The sequence below is a fragment of the Acinonyx jubatus genome, chromosome F2 (assembly GCF_027475565.1).
Source record: "Acinonyx jubatus isolate Ajub_Pintada_27869175 chromosome F2, VMU_Ajub_asm_v1.0, whole genome shotgun sequence".
NCBI classification, from domain to species: domain Eukaryota; kingdom Metazoa; phylum Chordata; class Mammalia; order Carnivora; family Felidae; genus Acinonyx; species Acinonyx jubatus.
Window position 1 is genome coordinate 52192424 of NC_069394.1, and position 16266 is coordinate 52208689.

A 16266-nucleotide genomic window follows, 5' to 3' on the forward strand; every position below is an offset into this window, starting at 1 on the left:
GTATTCTTTTTTGTAAATAATTTGCAAATGGGAGGGTTCAATTAAATAAAGTATAAAATACTTAGTTTGAGCAGTATTTCTACTGCTACACACTAAAAGAAACTCACAACTGATCTTTTTAAAATGTTCATGCTGATGGGATTTATTTCTAAGTCTTATAGGAATGTCAGATTGAAAGTAGCAGCTAAATTCATTTATATGCCTAATTGTATGTAAGAATCTTTGTCAAAGTGTGGTCCAGGGCTTAAGCTTATTTCATCTGCAAGGTCCTTCTGGCCACTCTAAAATTTATACTTCATTGTAAATATGGTTTGTATAAATGGTAATGACTATTCCAGTTTAACCCTAATTTACTTTTAATAGGAAAAAATAAATCAAACATCATCTATTCAGTTTTTCAACTAAATTGTGACAGCCTTTTCCACTCATTTCTTTGAAAGGTCTCTGTGTTCATACAGTGTAATTAATGGGGGCACAAGTGGGAGAGTGTTCAGTGGAGAGCCTTTTGTGCCCTTGATGTGGCTTATGGATTGGAATAATGAAGGACAGGTATCCAGGCCAATTCTTAATTTCCTTTCTATTTCAACATTTTATTTGAATGGTGGTAGGAACTATTACTATAATTTACTAAGTCTTTTCTTTCAGATAGTTATTTTGAAGGTAATTATTAGAAGAGATAAGATATACATCTGTACAGAGAAATTTTCTAATTGCATACAGGGGCTTCTTTAGAATGTTTTATACATATATTTGAACTTTTTATGATCAGTAAATTCACCAATTAAAAAAGCACATACACACAAAAATCCGTCCTAGTCCCAGCCCAATCATTCTGCTGGACACATGCAGAGAGGAAAAGTCCAGTAAGTACTAACTCAGGCAAGGGGTTCATTGTGAGCCTTGCGGAACTTGACCGGCTGACTCATGGTGTGGGGTGCATTCAAGTCTCATAACAGCTTTTCGGTCCATCAGAATCAGCACTCAATAACTAAAACCTTATTTTACTTTTCTTCTGAGTTCTTGCTTACCCAGCATCAGCAGGGCTATTAATGCTTTCATAGGGATAAAAGATAGTTTAGGAGCGAGAGATGTCCTCCTAAAATAGTTTAAGCAAAGAGTGAAATGGAGTTTGGTGCAAGAATCCAGAATTGTTTTAACCTTCAGAAATAGCAGAAGGCTTCACCAATTTGTGTTCTAAGAGAAAGAAAACTTTAAACATGAAGCTGTATCACACGCCATATAATCTCAGATAGGGCAAGATAGCTGGTCTATGGTTTTCCTTTACTATCACTTGGAGTCTTACAATCTCTCTACCATACTATAGGCTATGTAAGGGCAAAGACTTCCTTATTCACCTTTAAATCCTGAACCCCAGGCTTAATGCTGACACCTTGTCACTCCGTGAATGTTTTATGAATTAATAATTATGTATTTTGAGCCCATAGCAAAGCAAAGAATTGTCTTCTCAGGGAGCACTCCTAACTACTTCTGGTTTAAGTACTCCGGACAACTGCTCAATTTGAATCGATTGTTGCTCAAATGAACTCTTAAAATTCTTAATATGCTTCAGTTTATCTTTTAACAGTTCAGGGGTCAGAAGCAGGAACCAAAGGAGACACCCCAGTGGCCCCCAGGAGCAGTGAGCAACCTTGTGTAGATACCTCTTATGCCCGTGAGCTTGCTGCTTTCTCACCATCTCTGGAGGTCATGAGTAAGTCCTTCTCAGATCCTGGATCCTACCTCTGTGGCTTTTGCATTTTGAGCTTTCAGACTTTATTTAAGCATTTCTCTTTCTGGACGCAGTCAGATTGGGTCCAGATGAGACTGTTTCTGACTTAGAAACCACACTGCATCCAGTGTGAGGCATCAGGTGAATAAAATTTTGAGGCTGAATAAGTAAGGTTAACCTTACCAAAGATAATCCTGAACTACAGTGGCCATAGAACAGAACTTTTAACCATTGTAGATAAGTTTATCCATTTACAAGGTGCCCTAAAGAAAAGGAGGTTTCTGGGGCGCCTGGGTGGCCCAGTCGGTTGAGCATCCAACTTCGGCTCAGGTCATGATCTCACAGCTCGTGAGTTCGAGCCCCACACTGGGCTCTGTGCTGACAGCTCAGAGCCTGGAGCCTGCTTCTGCTTCTGTGTCTCACTCTCTCTCTACCCCTAACCCACTCACATTCTGTCTCTGTCTCTCTCAAAAATAAATAAACATTAAAAAATTAAAAAAAAAAAGAGAAGAGGTTTCAGCGAGGCATTCAATATAAAAAGTAAAAGGAAACTTATTTTTCCTCCTCTAAAGGTTTTGGTGACCAGGATGAGACCTAATGGGACACCCAACTGTCTCCTAAGCCTGTAGACGGCATCCTGGGAAAATTGGCAGAAGCCAGCAAAGGCTAAGAATTCTTGCCAAAGTCCTCTTTCCCAGATCTTTGATGCCAGGATGACAAAGGAAGGTAAAATGTCACATTGTCCTTTCCTTTTCAAATTCAGATTGTCAGGAAAAAACACTGGTTGGGATCCTTTCCCTTCCAGGAGTAGCTATTGCCTTCTTGCTTGTCACACTTTTTGTCCTGATAATTTGGTTTGGCAACCATTAATTTGGGTGCCCCAATATATGGCCAGACAGAAATATGGGTAGCACCCCATTTGTGGCGAGACATGGCTGGGCAGAAATGTGGGTTGCCCTTCAAATCCCGTCATAACTGTTTTTAATATCTTATATCCTTCAGGCATATAAACTACCATGAATTCTTCCAGATTCTATAGACCGTTATAAAGAGTAATTAACTTGAGCGGCGCCTGGGTGGCTCAATCAGTTAAGCCACTGACTCGATTTCAGCTCAGGTCATGATCTCACAGTCTGTGATCCTCTCTCCCTCTCTCTCTGTCCTTTTCCTGCTCATGCATGCTCTCTCTCTCAAGTTAGATAAACACTTTTTAAAAGACTAATTAACTTGAAATTCAAGAAAATTTAAATATAAAGATGTATAAAATCAAATATGTAATCCAATTGTTTTTTATCGCTTGCAAAATTGCATCCTATTTTTACATACTCAGCTGTACATATACGTGTATTCATTTTTGAATGATCATATATGTCATATATATATCTATATCTGTCTCCAGCATAACACTGATATATTCCAGGGAAAAAAACCATTTTATCCAATACAGTCTTTTCTAAATAAAATCTTCAATCTTTTTCAGAGTTGCCTTTTATTAATAAAAATGTAAAGTTCTTGACATATTGATTTCTATGAATCATATTTTTATTTAATTATCTTTTAATAAAGATATACTTGACATATAATATTATATTAGTTTCATGTACAAAAAATAATGATTCAATATTTGTATATATTGCAAAATGATCACCACAAGTGTAGTTAAAATCCATTACCATACACAGTACAAAATTTTTTTTCTTGTGATGAAAACTTTTAAGACCTATTCTCTTAACAACTTTCAAATATACAATACAGTACTATTAACTACAGTCACCATGTTGCACATTATATCCTTATGACTTATTTTATAATTAGAAATTTGTACCTTTTGACTGTTTTTACCCATTTCACCCACTCCCACCTCCCTGTATTATTATTATTTAGTGATAAAAATCCAGGTATTAATTTATCTTCCCTTACTTTTCTCACATAAGAAATTACTGTGATTCACTCATTTTATTTATAGATGTTCTCAATCATATTTATGTTAGGATCATTATGAAAATATTTAAATTATGACAACTTACTGATAAGCTATTAATGGTGGATAAATCATCGAAACTAGAAAGAAAAATATAAGTACTGAAAGTCAGTACAAGCAGTGTGAAGAAGAAGAGGCAAGAATGACTCCCGGACCTACCAAAGCCCATGCACCAGGGCATCCTGCGTCCAGCGCCTATGGCCTGCCACTGTCGCCACCATGCCCAAGAGAAAGGCTGAAGGGAATACTAAAGGAGATAAAGCCAAGGTGAAGGATGAGCCACAGAGCAGATCTGCAAGTTTATCTGCTAAACCTGCTCCTCCAAAGCCAGAGCCTAAGCCCCTGCAAAGAAGGGAGACAAGGAACCCAAAGGGGGAAAGGGGAAAGCTGATGCTGGCAAGGATGCGAATGACCCTGCAGAAAATGGAGATGCCAAAACAGACCAGGCACAGAAAGCTGAAGGTGCTGGAGATGCCAAGTGAAGTGTGTGCACTTCTGGTGACTGTACAGTTTGAAATACTATTTTTTATCAACTTTTATAAAAATGCAGAATCTTCTTTTAATTATTTTTAAACTATAGTATTAGCACACAGAACACTCCCTTGATGTTTTGAGGGAAGGGTCTATGTAACCAATAGAATATCTCTGAAACTCGATTGATATAGGGGGAACACCTTTCCCTGCTAGTTTTCAGAAAATTCCTCTTGGTTCCCAGGAAGAGGGATTCCTTGATGTTAGCAGACATTAACCATCTTGGCACAAATGTTTTGTGGTGTGGAAAAACTAAAATTCATTTTTTGTGTCTTTTCTTCCCTCTCTGCTTCAACATAGACTTGACCTCTTTAAACCCAGAGACCTGTTGGAACCTGACCCCCTCCCCGCAGTGGTTCTCAGTACGTCAGGCATTCTGGACTTTACAGTGTCCCTGGAGATGGTATCTCTCAAAAAAGAGTTCCTTTTTTAGCTTGTGGATCTTCAGATTAATAATTCTGCCATTTTCATTTCATTTCCTAAAAGTCAAGGTAAACTTGTGAAAAGTTATTAAGCAACATGCTAAATGTGAAATGTCAACCCTCCCTCTAAACTTTCCCTGCTCAGAGCATCAAATGAAGACTTCATTGGGTTTTATAGTGGCTTTCTGATTTTGGTAGTCTATTTAAGAAAGCAGTTTGAAAGTTGTATACTGTTAAGATTGTCTCCCCATGTCCTGCCTGAAACACCATGATTGTTTATGAAAAGTAGCTTTAATAAAGCTGGATACAGTTTGTCTGTATCCAATAAATAAAATAATAAAGGTCAATATACAATACAGGGAAAGAACTGTAACAGTACATGCAAATTTTCTTTTCATTTATTTTTCCCTGATAAACCTCATGTTAACAGAGTAATTGTTGTTTATTCAGCTAAGTGTTCTCCCTGCACTAAAAATATGCATTTACAGAGAGAGGAATATAGAAGAAATTTCCCTTCTCATTTGCCATTGTCTCCTTCTGTGGCACTCCCCAGATTCTCTCCTATAAAGAATTCATTCTATAACTCTAGTCCTTGCAATTCATTGCTTTGAAAGTTAAATAATGCACAGAGGGACTCTACATTTTCAAAAAATACAAGTCCTACACACTCAGCAAAACTACATAACATCTTGCAGAACCTGTTTCTTTAGTATTTTTGTGATTACTGATAGTATTTTCTGATATATTCATTGAATATTCTTGTTATACATTAAGTTTTCTATTTTATCATGTATATCTATATACATGAATAGATTTATAGCATTTACAGTAGAAACTAGAAATTTAGCCCAACATACTTTATCACATGTTATTTAACTGATACATTGGGTCATATTATTTATATCAGAATAAATATCTCAATATATATTCTGTTTAAGAAATCTCTTTTAATTTTTGGTATACACACACACACATACACACACCAAACACACCCAGATAGAGGGATTTTTTTATGTTATATTTACTTTATGCATTTACATAAATACATGCAGTTTTAACTGCATGCCATCCTATTCCTGCTTGCATATGTGCTTGCAGTTAGCCGAATTTTAAAGTCCATTTGGGATCATTTGAAAGCATTAGCTCTGACCAGAAGTAAGCAGAATAAGCAAAACAGGAAAAAATTAAAACACATTTGCTGACTTTTCTCTATCCTCTAAAGTCACCAAAGTAAAGTTCTCCAAGCTTGGACACTTATCCTTATTTTTTAAATAGTTTTGTGGCTATGCTTCTTCTTCTACACTAAAGACTGTTATAATTTTATATTCACCTCATATCCAGGTCATTTGGGAATGGAACATGAAGATAGTAAAGAATTTCCTTTTCTTGAAGAACTGCATTGGACACTCTCTATATAATGTCTCATTTCACCATTATAAAGTCTGTTGATTCTGAAATTGTTTTTGAAAGATGCAATTAATATTGCATTTGGACTAAGTGATATATTGGGGAAGGAAATAAGACTATGAAGGAGACAGAAGTATGTCATCAAGAACTTGAAAGAACCTCAAACCTTTTATGATATAATGTAGTCCTTATTCCCTTTGCCAATTTATTTTATACTCTAGTGAAATTACTTTCTGATTTGAATCTTTTCTTTTTCCTTCCTATCTTCCATACACATAATAAAGACATCTTTCAAGTCTCTAGGTCTGACTATGTCATTGCTTTCTTAAAACCTTTTAATGGTCCTTTCCAGCATATGGACAAGATAAAATGTGTCAACATGACCCTCTATTATATGTGGCACTTGCCAATCTGCACTTTTTCTTCATTCATTCATTCAATAAGTAAGTGGCTTAAATGTCTAAACTGAGAGAAAAATATAGCATAGTGATTTAGAACACAGGCTCAGGAAGCAGACCGCCTAGAAGATCAGACTCTGCATGACAGCTGTTTGAAATTGGCCAAGCTACCAAAACCTTCTAAGTCTTGGTTTCTTCCTTTATAAAATGAAATAGGAATAGACCCTACAATATAGTGCTATAGGGAACTAAATTAGATAATCAACACAATGTATGTAGAATAATGCCTAGGGGTGCCTGGGTGGTTCAGTTGGTTAAGCATCTGACTCTTGATTTCAGCTCAGGTCATGATCTCACAGTCATGAGATTGAGCCTTGCATGGTATCACTCTCCACACTGGGCATGGAGCCTGCTTGAGATTCATTCTCTCTCTCTCTCTCTCTCTCTCTCTGTCTCTCTCTGTCTCTCTCTGTCTCTCTCTCTCCCCGTCTGCCTCTCTCCCCTACTTGCACTCACTGTCTCTTTGTCTCTCTCTCTCACCCTCCCTCCCTCCATCTCTCTATCTCTCTCCCACACACACACATGCACACACACACACACACACACACACACACACAGAATAATGCCTAGGACTTTGTGAGGACACAATACAATAAAGGCAGACTAGCATAGTGGTAATGATCCTGTATCTAATGGATAACTGTATATAACAGATTGAAGACAGGCAAAAATGGATAGCAAGAGGAGAGATGAGTTAGGTGCCTATTGTGCTATCATCTGACAGTAGATGATGTTAGTCTGGAGTAGAGTGGTAGAGCTGAAATGGAACAAAATGAACATATTCAAGAAAAATTTGAACTTAGTATGTGTAAGATTTAGTGATATATTAGTTTTGCGGAATTAGAGATGTCAAGGATTATTTCCATTTGTGTGTGTGTGTGTGTGTGTGTGTGTAATAGGATGAAGGAAGACTAGGTTTGAAGTAGGACAAGGGCCAGGAAGCAGAATGGAAGATCCTGGAGTTGGTTTTGTATAAGTTGAATTTGATATGTCTTTGAGTGAGCAGAGGATAAATGTCAAGTAGGCAACTGAATATACTGGAAAGTATAACTGAGGATGTCTTTGCACAATCTTCAGCTGGATACTAGGCTCACATCTTTAAGGTCCAGCCTGATGAAATCTCCAAAAGCTGTGTGTAAGCAGGCTAGTCAGTCAACAAACTTCTTTTCGCTACTCCTAGTTCACAGCTTTCCTTGAGGTTAAATGTGGCCATATAACTAAATTGTGGTCAACAGACCATGTCTTACTTCTTGGCCTGGCCCATAAAAAATGGACCTCAAGTCTTCCTCATCCCTAGCTGCCTGTCTGATGCCCAGGATCCAGCAATGGACGCAGCCCTTTGGAGATGCCACAACCATAGGATGGAGGCCTTTGAAACCCCAAATGAAAGGGGCTCTACCATGTACACCAAATATATAGAAATGAATGAGCAAGAAAAAGTCTACTCTATTAAACCTCTGATATTTTAGAACTGTTTAGTAATTAGCCTCACCTGAAATATTCCTAATTCTCCATGAAATATTAAATGTCCCTCTATGTTCACAAAGCTTCATGACATATTTGAATCATTATACTTTTCATATGAAGTACCATATTGGCTTATAAGCCTGTGTCTCAAAAACAGTAAGTTCTATGACAGCAAAGTCCATGTATTTCTCTTCTTTTTATCCCTATATCCTAACATGATTCCTAAAACAACTGGTTTTTGGTGAACATTTTAAGCATGAGAAAATGAAATTATTCAGTTCATTCACCCAAATTTTCATTATACTTTCCCCAGGCCAAGTTCAAAGCATACACTAACACCTGTACATTACTAAGGCCCCAATTCCTTAATTGTTTATTAATTTCTTATTTGTATTTGTCTTCCTTGACTTTGTTCCCTAATACTCACAATCGTCTTGAGTTGTCACAAAAATTGAATTATCTTCCACTATATAGTTATTAAATAGACTTTGAGTTGTTAAAATTTACTTTTAGGACCATAACTCTTCCTTATGAAATATCTTCATTTTATTGCTGCTGTTTTCCTTTCTGTTGTTTCTATTTCAGCCAAAGTAATGAGCCTTTTATTTTATCCTTTAGTTAAAGCCGTCTCCTTTAATATTTCCAAAACTATTCCAATTAATTTAAAAAAAAAGAACAACAAAAAATTTGGTCAAAAATATTGAATACAAAAAAGTACATTCTGTTTTTTCTTAGCCCTGATGCCTTGCTGTTTTCTAAATTCAGCTTGGCATCTTAAAGTGCCATGAAATAATTAGAGAGATCACAGAAGGCTACCCCTCTCCTTGGCTAGGGAACAAAACATGTCAGATCACCATATGCTACCCCTACTTCAGTGCAACCTTCTGAAAACTCATAAATTTCCAACTTCAGCGTTTCTAAGCAACCACTTTAATATTTTCAACCACGAATTGGATGAAGGCCCCAGTGAAAGCACACAAGGAAAATTCATGGAAATAACCCTAGGAAATGCCATGTGCACTCAAACAAAAGAGAAGGGAAAGTGTGCTTCCTCAAAGGATGTCTGCATGTGGCAGGTGGGTTCTGGTCTTCACAATTAGTGAGCATTGTCCTGTAATAGCAAATGCTTTAATCATCAATAATTTAAAAATGAAGCTTAATGATAAGCTTTCCTCACATCCTGTTGGTGTATTTTGTTTTAGTACATTTAAAAGTATAAGTGACTTAAACATTTTCGTATAAAAGAATAATTTGGCCCTTAGATCTGACTAATATTTTTCAAAGATGCAATTTTATATTTAAGCATTTAATATTTTGTGTTCATTTACTTATATAATCAGTATGGTATAAAGATGTCTGAATTTCATAAATAGGAAATTTACTACAAAATGACAGAATATCCAACTTTTAGTTGTCCAAGATTTATCAAACACATAGTCATGAATTCCTCTGAAAGATATTCAGTAAACCAGTGAAAATTTTGACATAAAGAAACACTGATTTAATGACTGGTCTTTGGGAATGAAGCATGGAAACAATGAACATGACATCTAGATTTAGAATCACCTAGGTCCAAATTCTAATCCACCACCTACTAGCTATGCGACACTAGTCTAGGCATGTAAACCCACCCAGCTCTAAAATGGATTTTAATACCTATTTGGATTACTATAATGATTAAATGAAAATATACATGAATTCTGAGCTATTGTTATTAAGAGCTATCATTATTGTTTATTTATTATTGACTTGTATCACCCTTCCTAATTAAATGTCTCTTGGGGAAAATCGTGTGAAAGTGTTTTATTCCTCCAAGAAATTAACTCTATCTTTCTGAAAATGCCAGTGTGAAATTCTTCATGCGGTGGAAGAACTTGTCAGGGCGTGTGCTAACCATTTATTCTCCCACAGCCCTCAGACAATGGTTTACTTCCTGCTGTCATTTATTGTACTCTAATATATCAAAGGTCTTTGGCTCATCTATTTTCTTTTTTTTTTTTTTTTTCGGAGACTCTCTGGCCACAGCAGTAATCAAACTTACCAAGTGGGCGAGTAATGAACAGAAATGTCACATATCCAGCAGGAATCTACACACAAAGCAATATCCTTATCCTTTGCCAAAATCATATTCCACTGTGGACTGCATGCATTCCCAGAGCAACACAGTAATGCCTCGGGCCCTAAGTGCTTTGCCTCTGGCTCCTCTTTTCATGCCTGCAATTGTATTATTAGAGGTGTCCTCCAGTAGATGTTAGCTTTACTCTCTATTTATTATCACCCAGAAGCCAAGAGCTTATACATTCAGGAACAAGGGAATACTTTCCTGGGCTTCTAATAGAGTTTATATTTAATTTGCAGCTTTGCTCTGAAAATTTTATAACTCCACTGAATATATTTTGTTAGTAACTAACACCTATGGCTTGTAATACTTTGGACTTTCAATATGTTTTCACACAAATTTCATTTGATTCTCAGAACCATCCTGCAAATTAGACTGGACAGGTACTATCATAGCTCAAGAGAATGTGATTGAAACTTGAATAACTTACCCAAGGCCACAAAGTGTATTAATGTCTGACTCAGGAGTCCTTTGACAGTAAGTGTCCTTCCTTACATATTACTATAATTTTTTGTAATACAATAGCATGTGATCAATAATGGACAAATAAATGTCCATGTTCCATGACTGAAACATCTGATATACTGTGAGTTTTGTTTTATTTATAGTATTTAATAATTTGACTTTCTTTGTAATCTCAAGTTATGTGCAAAGACGGTAAACAATTGGATTGTAGCCAGCAAATACTAATTTTGATTGTTGTCATGAGAACTATATATCATTGAAAACAATTGTGATGAATCACATAGCTGTACAACTTGTGATATATAATATAAGAAATATATAGTTGACCTTTTTCCCTGTTTCTGACACATAGGTCCTAAAGCCCTTGGAATTTCCTAAGTGGTAAGAACACTAGAAGTGTCTTTTTATTTATTTATTTTAGAGAGAGAAGGAGAGAGAACATAGATGGGGGAGGGAACATAGAGGGGGAGAGAGAGAGAGAGACTAAGAGAGAGAGACAGAGAGACAGAGAGAGACAGAGACAGAGAGAATCAGAAATAGGCTCCACACTGAGTGCAGAGCCCAACACAGGATTCAATCCCTGGGATCATGACCTGAGCTGAAATCAAGAGTCAGATGCTCAATCAACTAAGCCACCAGTTGCCCCAATAAAAGTGTCTTGATATTCACAACAAGCTCCTTTCAACTACATCTGAGTTTATGTTAATGAAGTGACATTCTGTAAGCACCTAAGCATGAGGGCTGATTGCCTTGTCAGTACCACCCCTAGACCTCAGGGAGAGAGAGGGACTGGAGGTTGGGTTCAATCACCACTGACCAGTGATTTAATCAATGCTGCCCATGTAGTAAAGCCTCCTTAAAAACCCAAAAGGAGGGGATTTCAAGGGCTTCCTGGTTGGCGTACACATGGTAATTTGGGGAGAGTGGCACACTCAGAGAACATGGAATCTTGGTATCCTTTCCCTATACCTTGCCCTATGCATCTCTTCCATCTGGCTTATAAACCAGTTGTCCAGTAAGTCAAATGCTTCTCTTGCATACCGTGCACACCCTAGCAAATTAACTGAACCCAAGAAGCTGGTTGTTTGAACCTCTGATCTATAGCTGGTTGGTCAGAAGCACATGTGAGAACCTAGGCTTGCAATTGGCATCTGAAGAGAAGAAGCAGTCTTGCAGGAATGAGCCCTACCTGTGAGATCTCCAGGTAGATAGTTTCAGAGCTGAGTTGAATTTTAGGATACCCAACTGACATCAGATAATTGCATGGTAGTGTAAAAACCACCCCTCCATACACATTTTAATTGGAGTCAAAATTTTATATCTATACATCTGAATAATTGAAAAAACTTTCATAATCATTATCATTTCATTCGGAAAATAACCATAATATTGTGTGAGAAAGGTAGAGCAATTATTGTTCCTATGATAAATATTCAGGAAATCTATATGAAGCGGCAAATGAGTGAACACAGTCCATTTTTTATGAGGAAATTGACTGCTATGCACTGAACCTATTTCTTCTTGAGGCCAGTTCTTCTGACTAGGTGGGAAAGATACTTTCCATTACCCCAAATTCCATTTTGGTTTAAACACAGTCACTACCTAATTCAGGCATTTAACACTGACTTTATTTTATGACACTATGGAAGACAAAAGAGGTAGATTTGGTTTCTGCAATCCAGAAACTTATATTCTAACTGGAATATATTGAGGCAAGAATATGAGTGCAAAAAAGCACAGAGGCATGCAGAATATTTAAAACAATGAATTACTGAAACATATGGATGCCCAGTTCTGTTTACGGCTAGAAACATTTTCATGTGGAATTCTGAAAATTTAGAAGACTAATTGTCTGTGAATGCCCATCAATAGTCAACACAAAAAAGAAGTTGTGAGAAAGCTATGTTCTAACCTGGCATAGGGAAACTGAGAAGAGTTTGAAAGAGGTAAAAACTTGAGGCCACATAGATAAACGTAGAGAAGCTAGAGAGGAGAAAAAAAGAGAAGAAACTAGAGTAAGAGTAAGCTACTTCTAAAAGAATGGAGCAAAGAACTTGGTGGATCTTTTCTCCAGAAAAGCAATTCAAGTGGTGAAAAATATTAAAAAAATTATTTAAAGTCTCTAAAAATTGTCATAAGGATACACAGAAAATGCATAAAAATTCATTTAATAAAAATTATTAAATATTGCTAAGAACAATGAGAGTCTATGGAATTTGAGCCAACATAATTTCTTTAGCTATCTTTATTCCTCAGCTCCACATTATAAAAGGTCTACCCTAGGCACTTGCAGCCAAGAAAATGGGGCTCCCTCTTTCCCAGAACATATGGTATCATCCCAGGAGGGGCAGGTGCTGGGATTTCTCATCCACAGTCCCCCCCTCCCCTGGCCCCTGCAGAAGTTCTATTCCAGGCAGGTATTGCAAAGAAGACCCTGGTCTCTCTTTTCCCATCTCACTCCTTCTCCACCCCAGGAGGAGAAAGTAGTGGATACTAGGCTCCATGACTTCTGCCCCACGACACTGACAGGGTGAAGATTTCAAGCTCAGAAAGGCAAGCCAAGAAGACCAAGGGGTACCATACACACATTCTGGTGTTGACTAGTTAACTACAGATGTCACTCCATGAAAAAAAAATGATTTCTACCCCAAGCTCCAGTGCAGTAGCACAGTAGTTCTGCCCAGGTAGAAATGTATATCATAAGGATGAAGAGCTCCTCAGCTCTGCCTATGGAGACTGACCTTATTTGTAACAGGAAATTTGAGAATTTAATGACTAAGAGTGTTGCTAAAACAATGAATATCTTTATGGCAAGCAATTATAAGGAGGCTGGTAACTCCAATACAAGCAAAATTATAGAGAGGCCAGATGTTTAAAAGAAAGAACCAAGGACATAGAGAGCCCAGAAGAGTCTTCCTATAATCACAGTCAACTTTCAGGGATAGGGAGGCTTTGCACATGCACTAGGTTGCACCCACTCAGAGCAAACAGCAGAATGTAGGGAGGCAGCTTGAAGGCATTCCCAGATGACACACAGACTCATCAATACAGTGCAAAAGTCTGAATGGTAACAGGGGCAGACAAGTTTGACTTTTACTGAACTCCTCTGATCCTGGAAACAGTCATGGTTAAAGAAATTCTCCACCTTTTGTGTTCTGCAAATGGCTTACTGCAAAGAAACACCCTTTCCCATATTGACACAGTTGTTTACTTTTGACAAGATCAGACACTCTAAATTCCCATTCTGCACCTCATAAATATTTATGCTTGTCCTCATTGATTAATCCAGAACAAAATACTTGTTAACCAACTTTGGTTAAATTTCTCTCCTTACCACCTACTCCTGAACCCCTGGCTCAGACTGAGTCAGCATACAAGTTCTCCTAAACCTGCCCTCCTGAAAATAGGTTGACATCAGGATAATTCCTTTATCTGCTCTCTCAGTGCTCTACCCTTTCATCCCACCTATCCACATTCACTTTTTTCTAGCCTTGTTTCCTCTTCCCGATAAAAGAAAAATTCTTTTTTTTTTTTTTAGTTTTTATTTTATTATTTATTTATTTATTTATTTATTTATTTATTTATTTACATGTAAATATAAATTTACATCCAAGTTAGTTGGCATATAGTGCAATAATGATTTCAGGAGTAGAATCCAGTGATTCATTCCCTACATATAATACCCAGTGTTCATCCCTACAAGTGTCCTCCTTAATGCCCCTTGCCCATTTAGCCCATCCTCCCACCCACAACCCTTCCAGCAACCCTCTGTTTGTTCTATATATTTAAGTCTCTTATGTTTTGTCCCCCTCCCTGTTTTTATATTATTTTTGCTTCCCTTCCCTTATGTTCATCTGTTTTGTATCTTAAATTCCACGAAGTCATATGATAGTTGTCTCTCTATCACTGACTAATTTCGCTTAGCATAATACCCTCTAGTTCCATCCACGTAGTTGCAAATGGCAAGATTACATTCTTTTGGATTGACGAGTAATACTTCACTGTATATATATACACCAGATCTTCTTTATCCATTCATTATCAATGGACATTTGGACTCTTTCCAAACTTTGACTATTGTTGATAGCGCCGCTATAAATATTGGTGTACATATGCCTTCTAAACAGCAAACCTGTATCCTTTGGACAAATACCTAGTAGTGCAATTTCTGGGTTGTAGGTTAGTTCTATTTTTAATTTTTTGAGGAACCTCCATACTGTTTTCCAGAGAGGCTACACCAGTTTGCATTCCCACCAGCAGTGCAAAAGGGTTCCTCTTTCTCCTCATCTTCATCAACATCTGTTGTTGCCTGAGTTGTTAACTTTAGCCATTCTGATGGGTGTGAGGTGGTATCTCATTGTGGTTTTAATTTGTATTTCCCTGATGATGAGTGATGTTGAGCAATTTTTCATGTGTATGTTAGCCATCTGGATGTCTTCTTTGGAAAAGTGTCTATTCATGTCTTTTGTCCATTTCTTCACTAGATTGTTTTTTGGGTGTTGAATTTGGTAAGTTCTTTATAGATTTTCGGTACTAACCCTTTATCTAATATTTCCTTCGGTTGCCTTGTTTCCTTTGTTGATTGTTTCCTTTGCCACACAGAAGATTCATATCTTAATGAGGTCCCAATAGTCCATTTTTGCTTTTGTTTCCTTTGCCTCTGGAGACATGTTGGGTAAGAAGTTGCTGTGGCTGAGGTCAATTCTTTTTAACCAACCCTTGTTGATGTAGTTGTTGCATTCTCCCTATTAAGTCCCTTTCCTCCCCTTTGCAATAATCCCTTCAAAAAAGTCTCTCTGTACCAAACTGTTTTTTTTTTCTTTTTGGCTGTGCTTAAATACAATTTCTGACTAAACTCTGAATGAGCAATAATCTACTCTGACCCAAGAGTAACACCTAAAAAGTCAGAATTTAAAACAGTATCACAGTCATCCTGGAAGACTGTGTGCATGCCCAAAGCTGTGCTTTCCCATGAGAAATCAGAGAAGTATTCTCCAAGCCACTAGTCCCAGACTAAACAGGGGACAAAGGAGCATACAAAGTCCCTGAACTGATGTAGCTGCCTTTAAGCACACATGTATACCAACAGTAAAGGATAAAAGTATATAACTAAGGGGGCCTAAGCACAATCTTAATCAATAAAATTTTATGCCATACCAGAAGTTTCTCCTAGGTAGTTCAGATAAAAGATAAACAAAAAGCAATCATCATCATCATCATCATCATCATCATCATTAGCATCTTAGCTGGGATGTCAGAGGCTGTATGTGGCAGGTGGAAAAGGCTTTACAGAACTTGTTAATTTGCTAAATAAACAAATGACTAACCCTAAACATCTAAGGGACCAGTTACCAAAATATCTAAAATGTTTAGTTTTCAACAAAATATTAGGAAATATGCAAGGATCAGGAAAATGTGACCCATACTCAGGGGCATAAAGCAGAAAATAGAAATTACCTTTGAAAAAGTCCAGATGGTGAACTTAACAGATGAGGATTTCACCTATTATAAATATGTTCATAGAACTAAAGGAAATCATGCACAAAGAATCAAAAAGCTATATATAATAACAATTTACCATCAAACAGAGAATACTGATGAAGAGATAGAAATTATTTTAAAAAAAACAGAAGGCAGTTATGGAAGGCCGTTATTGAAAGTACAATAACTGAAATGAACACTTTGCT

General features: G+C 37.0%; 1 protein-coding gene and 2 long non-coding RNA genes across 3 annotated transcripts in view; 2 read left to right on the forward strand and 1 right to left on the reverse strand.

Moving 5' to 3' along the window:
• The window catches only part of LOC128312777 (uncharacterized), an 83599-nt gene that overhangs the window by 29887 nt on the left and 37446 nt on the right, over nucleotides 1-16266 (reverse strand). The gene's annotated exons all lie outside the window — the stretch shown is intronic.
• LOC128312778 (uncharacterized) overlaps nucleotides 289-16266 on the forward strand; it is a 47531-nt gene continuing 31553 nt past the window's right edge. The window contains exons 1-2 of the long non-coding RNA XR_008292490.1: nucleotides 289-1711; nucleotides 2302-2455. This is a non-coding gene — a long non-coding RNA (uncharacterized LOC128312778). The remainder of the gene's footprint in view (nucleotides 1712-2301; nucleotides 2456-16266) is intronic.
• LOC113600670 (non-histone chromosomal protein HMG-17-like) lies at nucleotides 3790-4949 on the forward strand. Its single transcript, XM_053208089.1, is given in 2 exon segments — nucleotides 3790-4050; nucleotides 4053-4949. Coding segments are annotated over 2 exon segments (261 nt in total). The 5' UTR covers nucleotides 3790-3929; the 3' UTR covers nucleotides 4193-4949.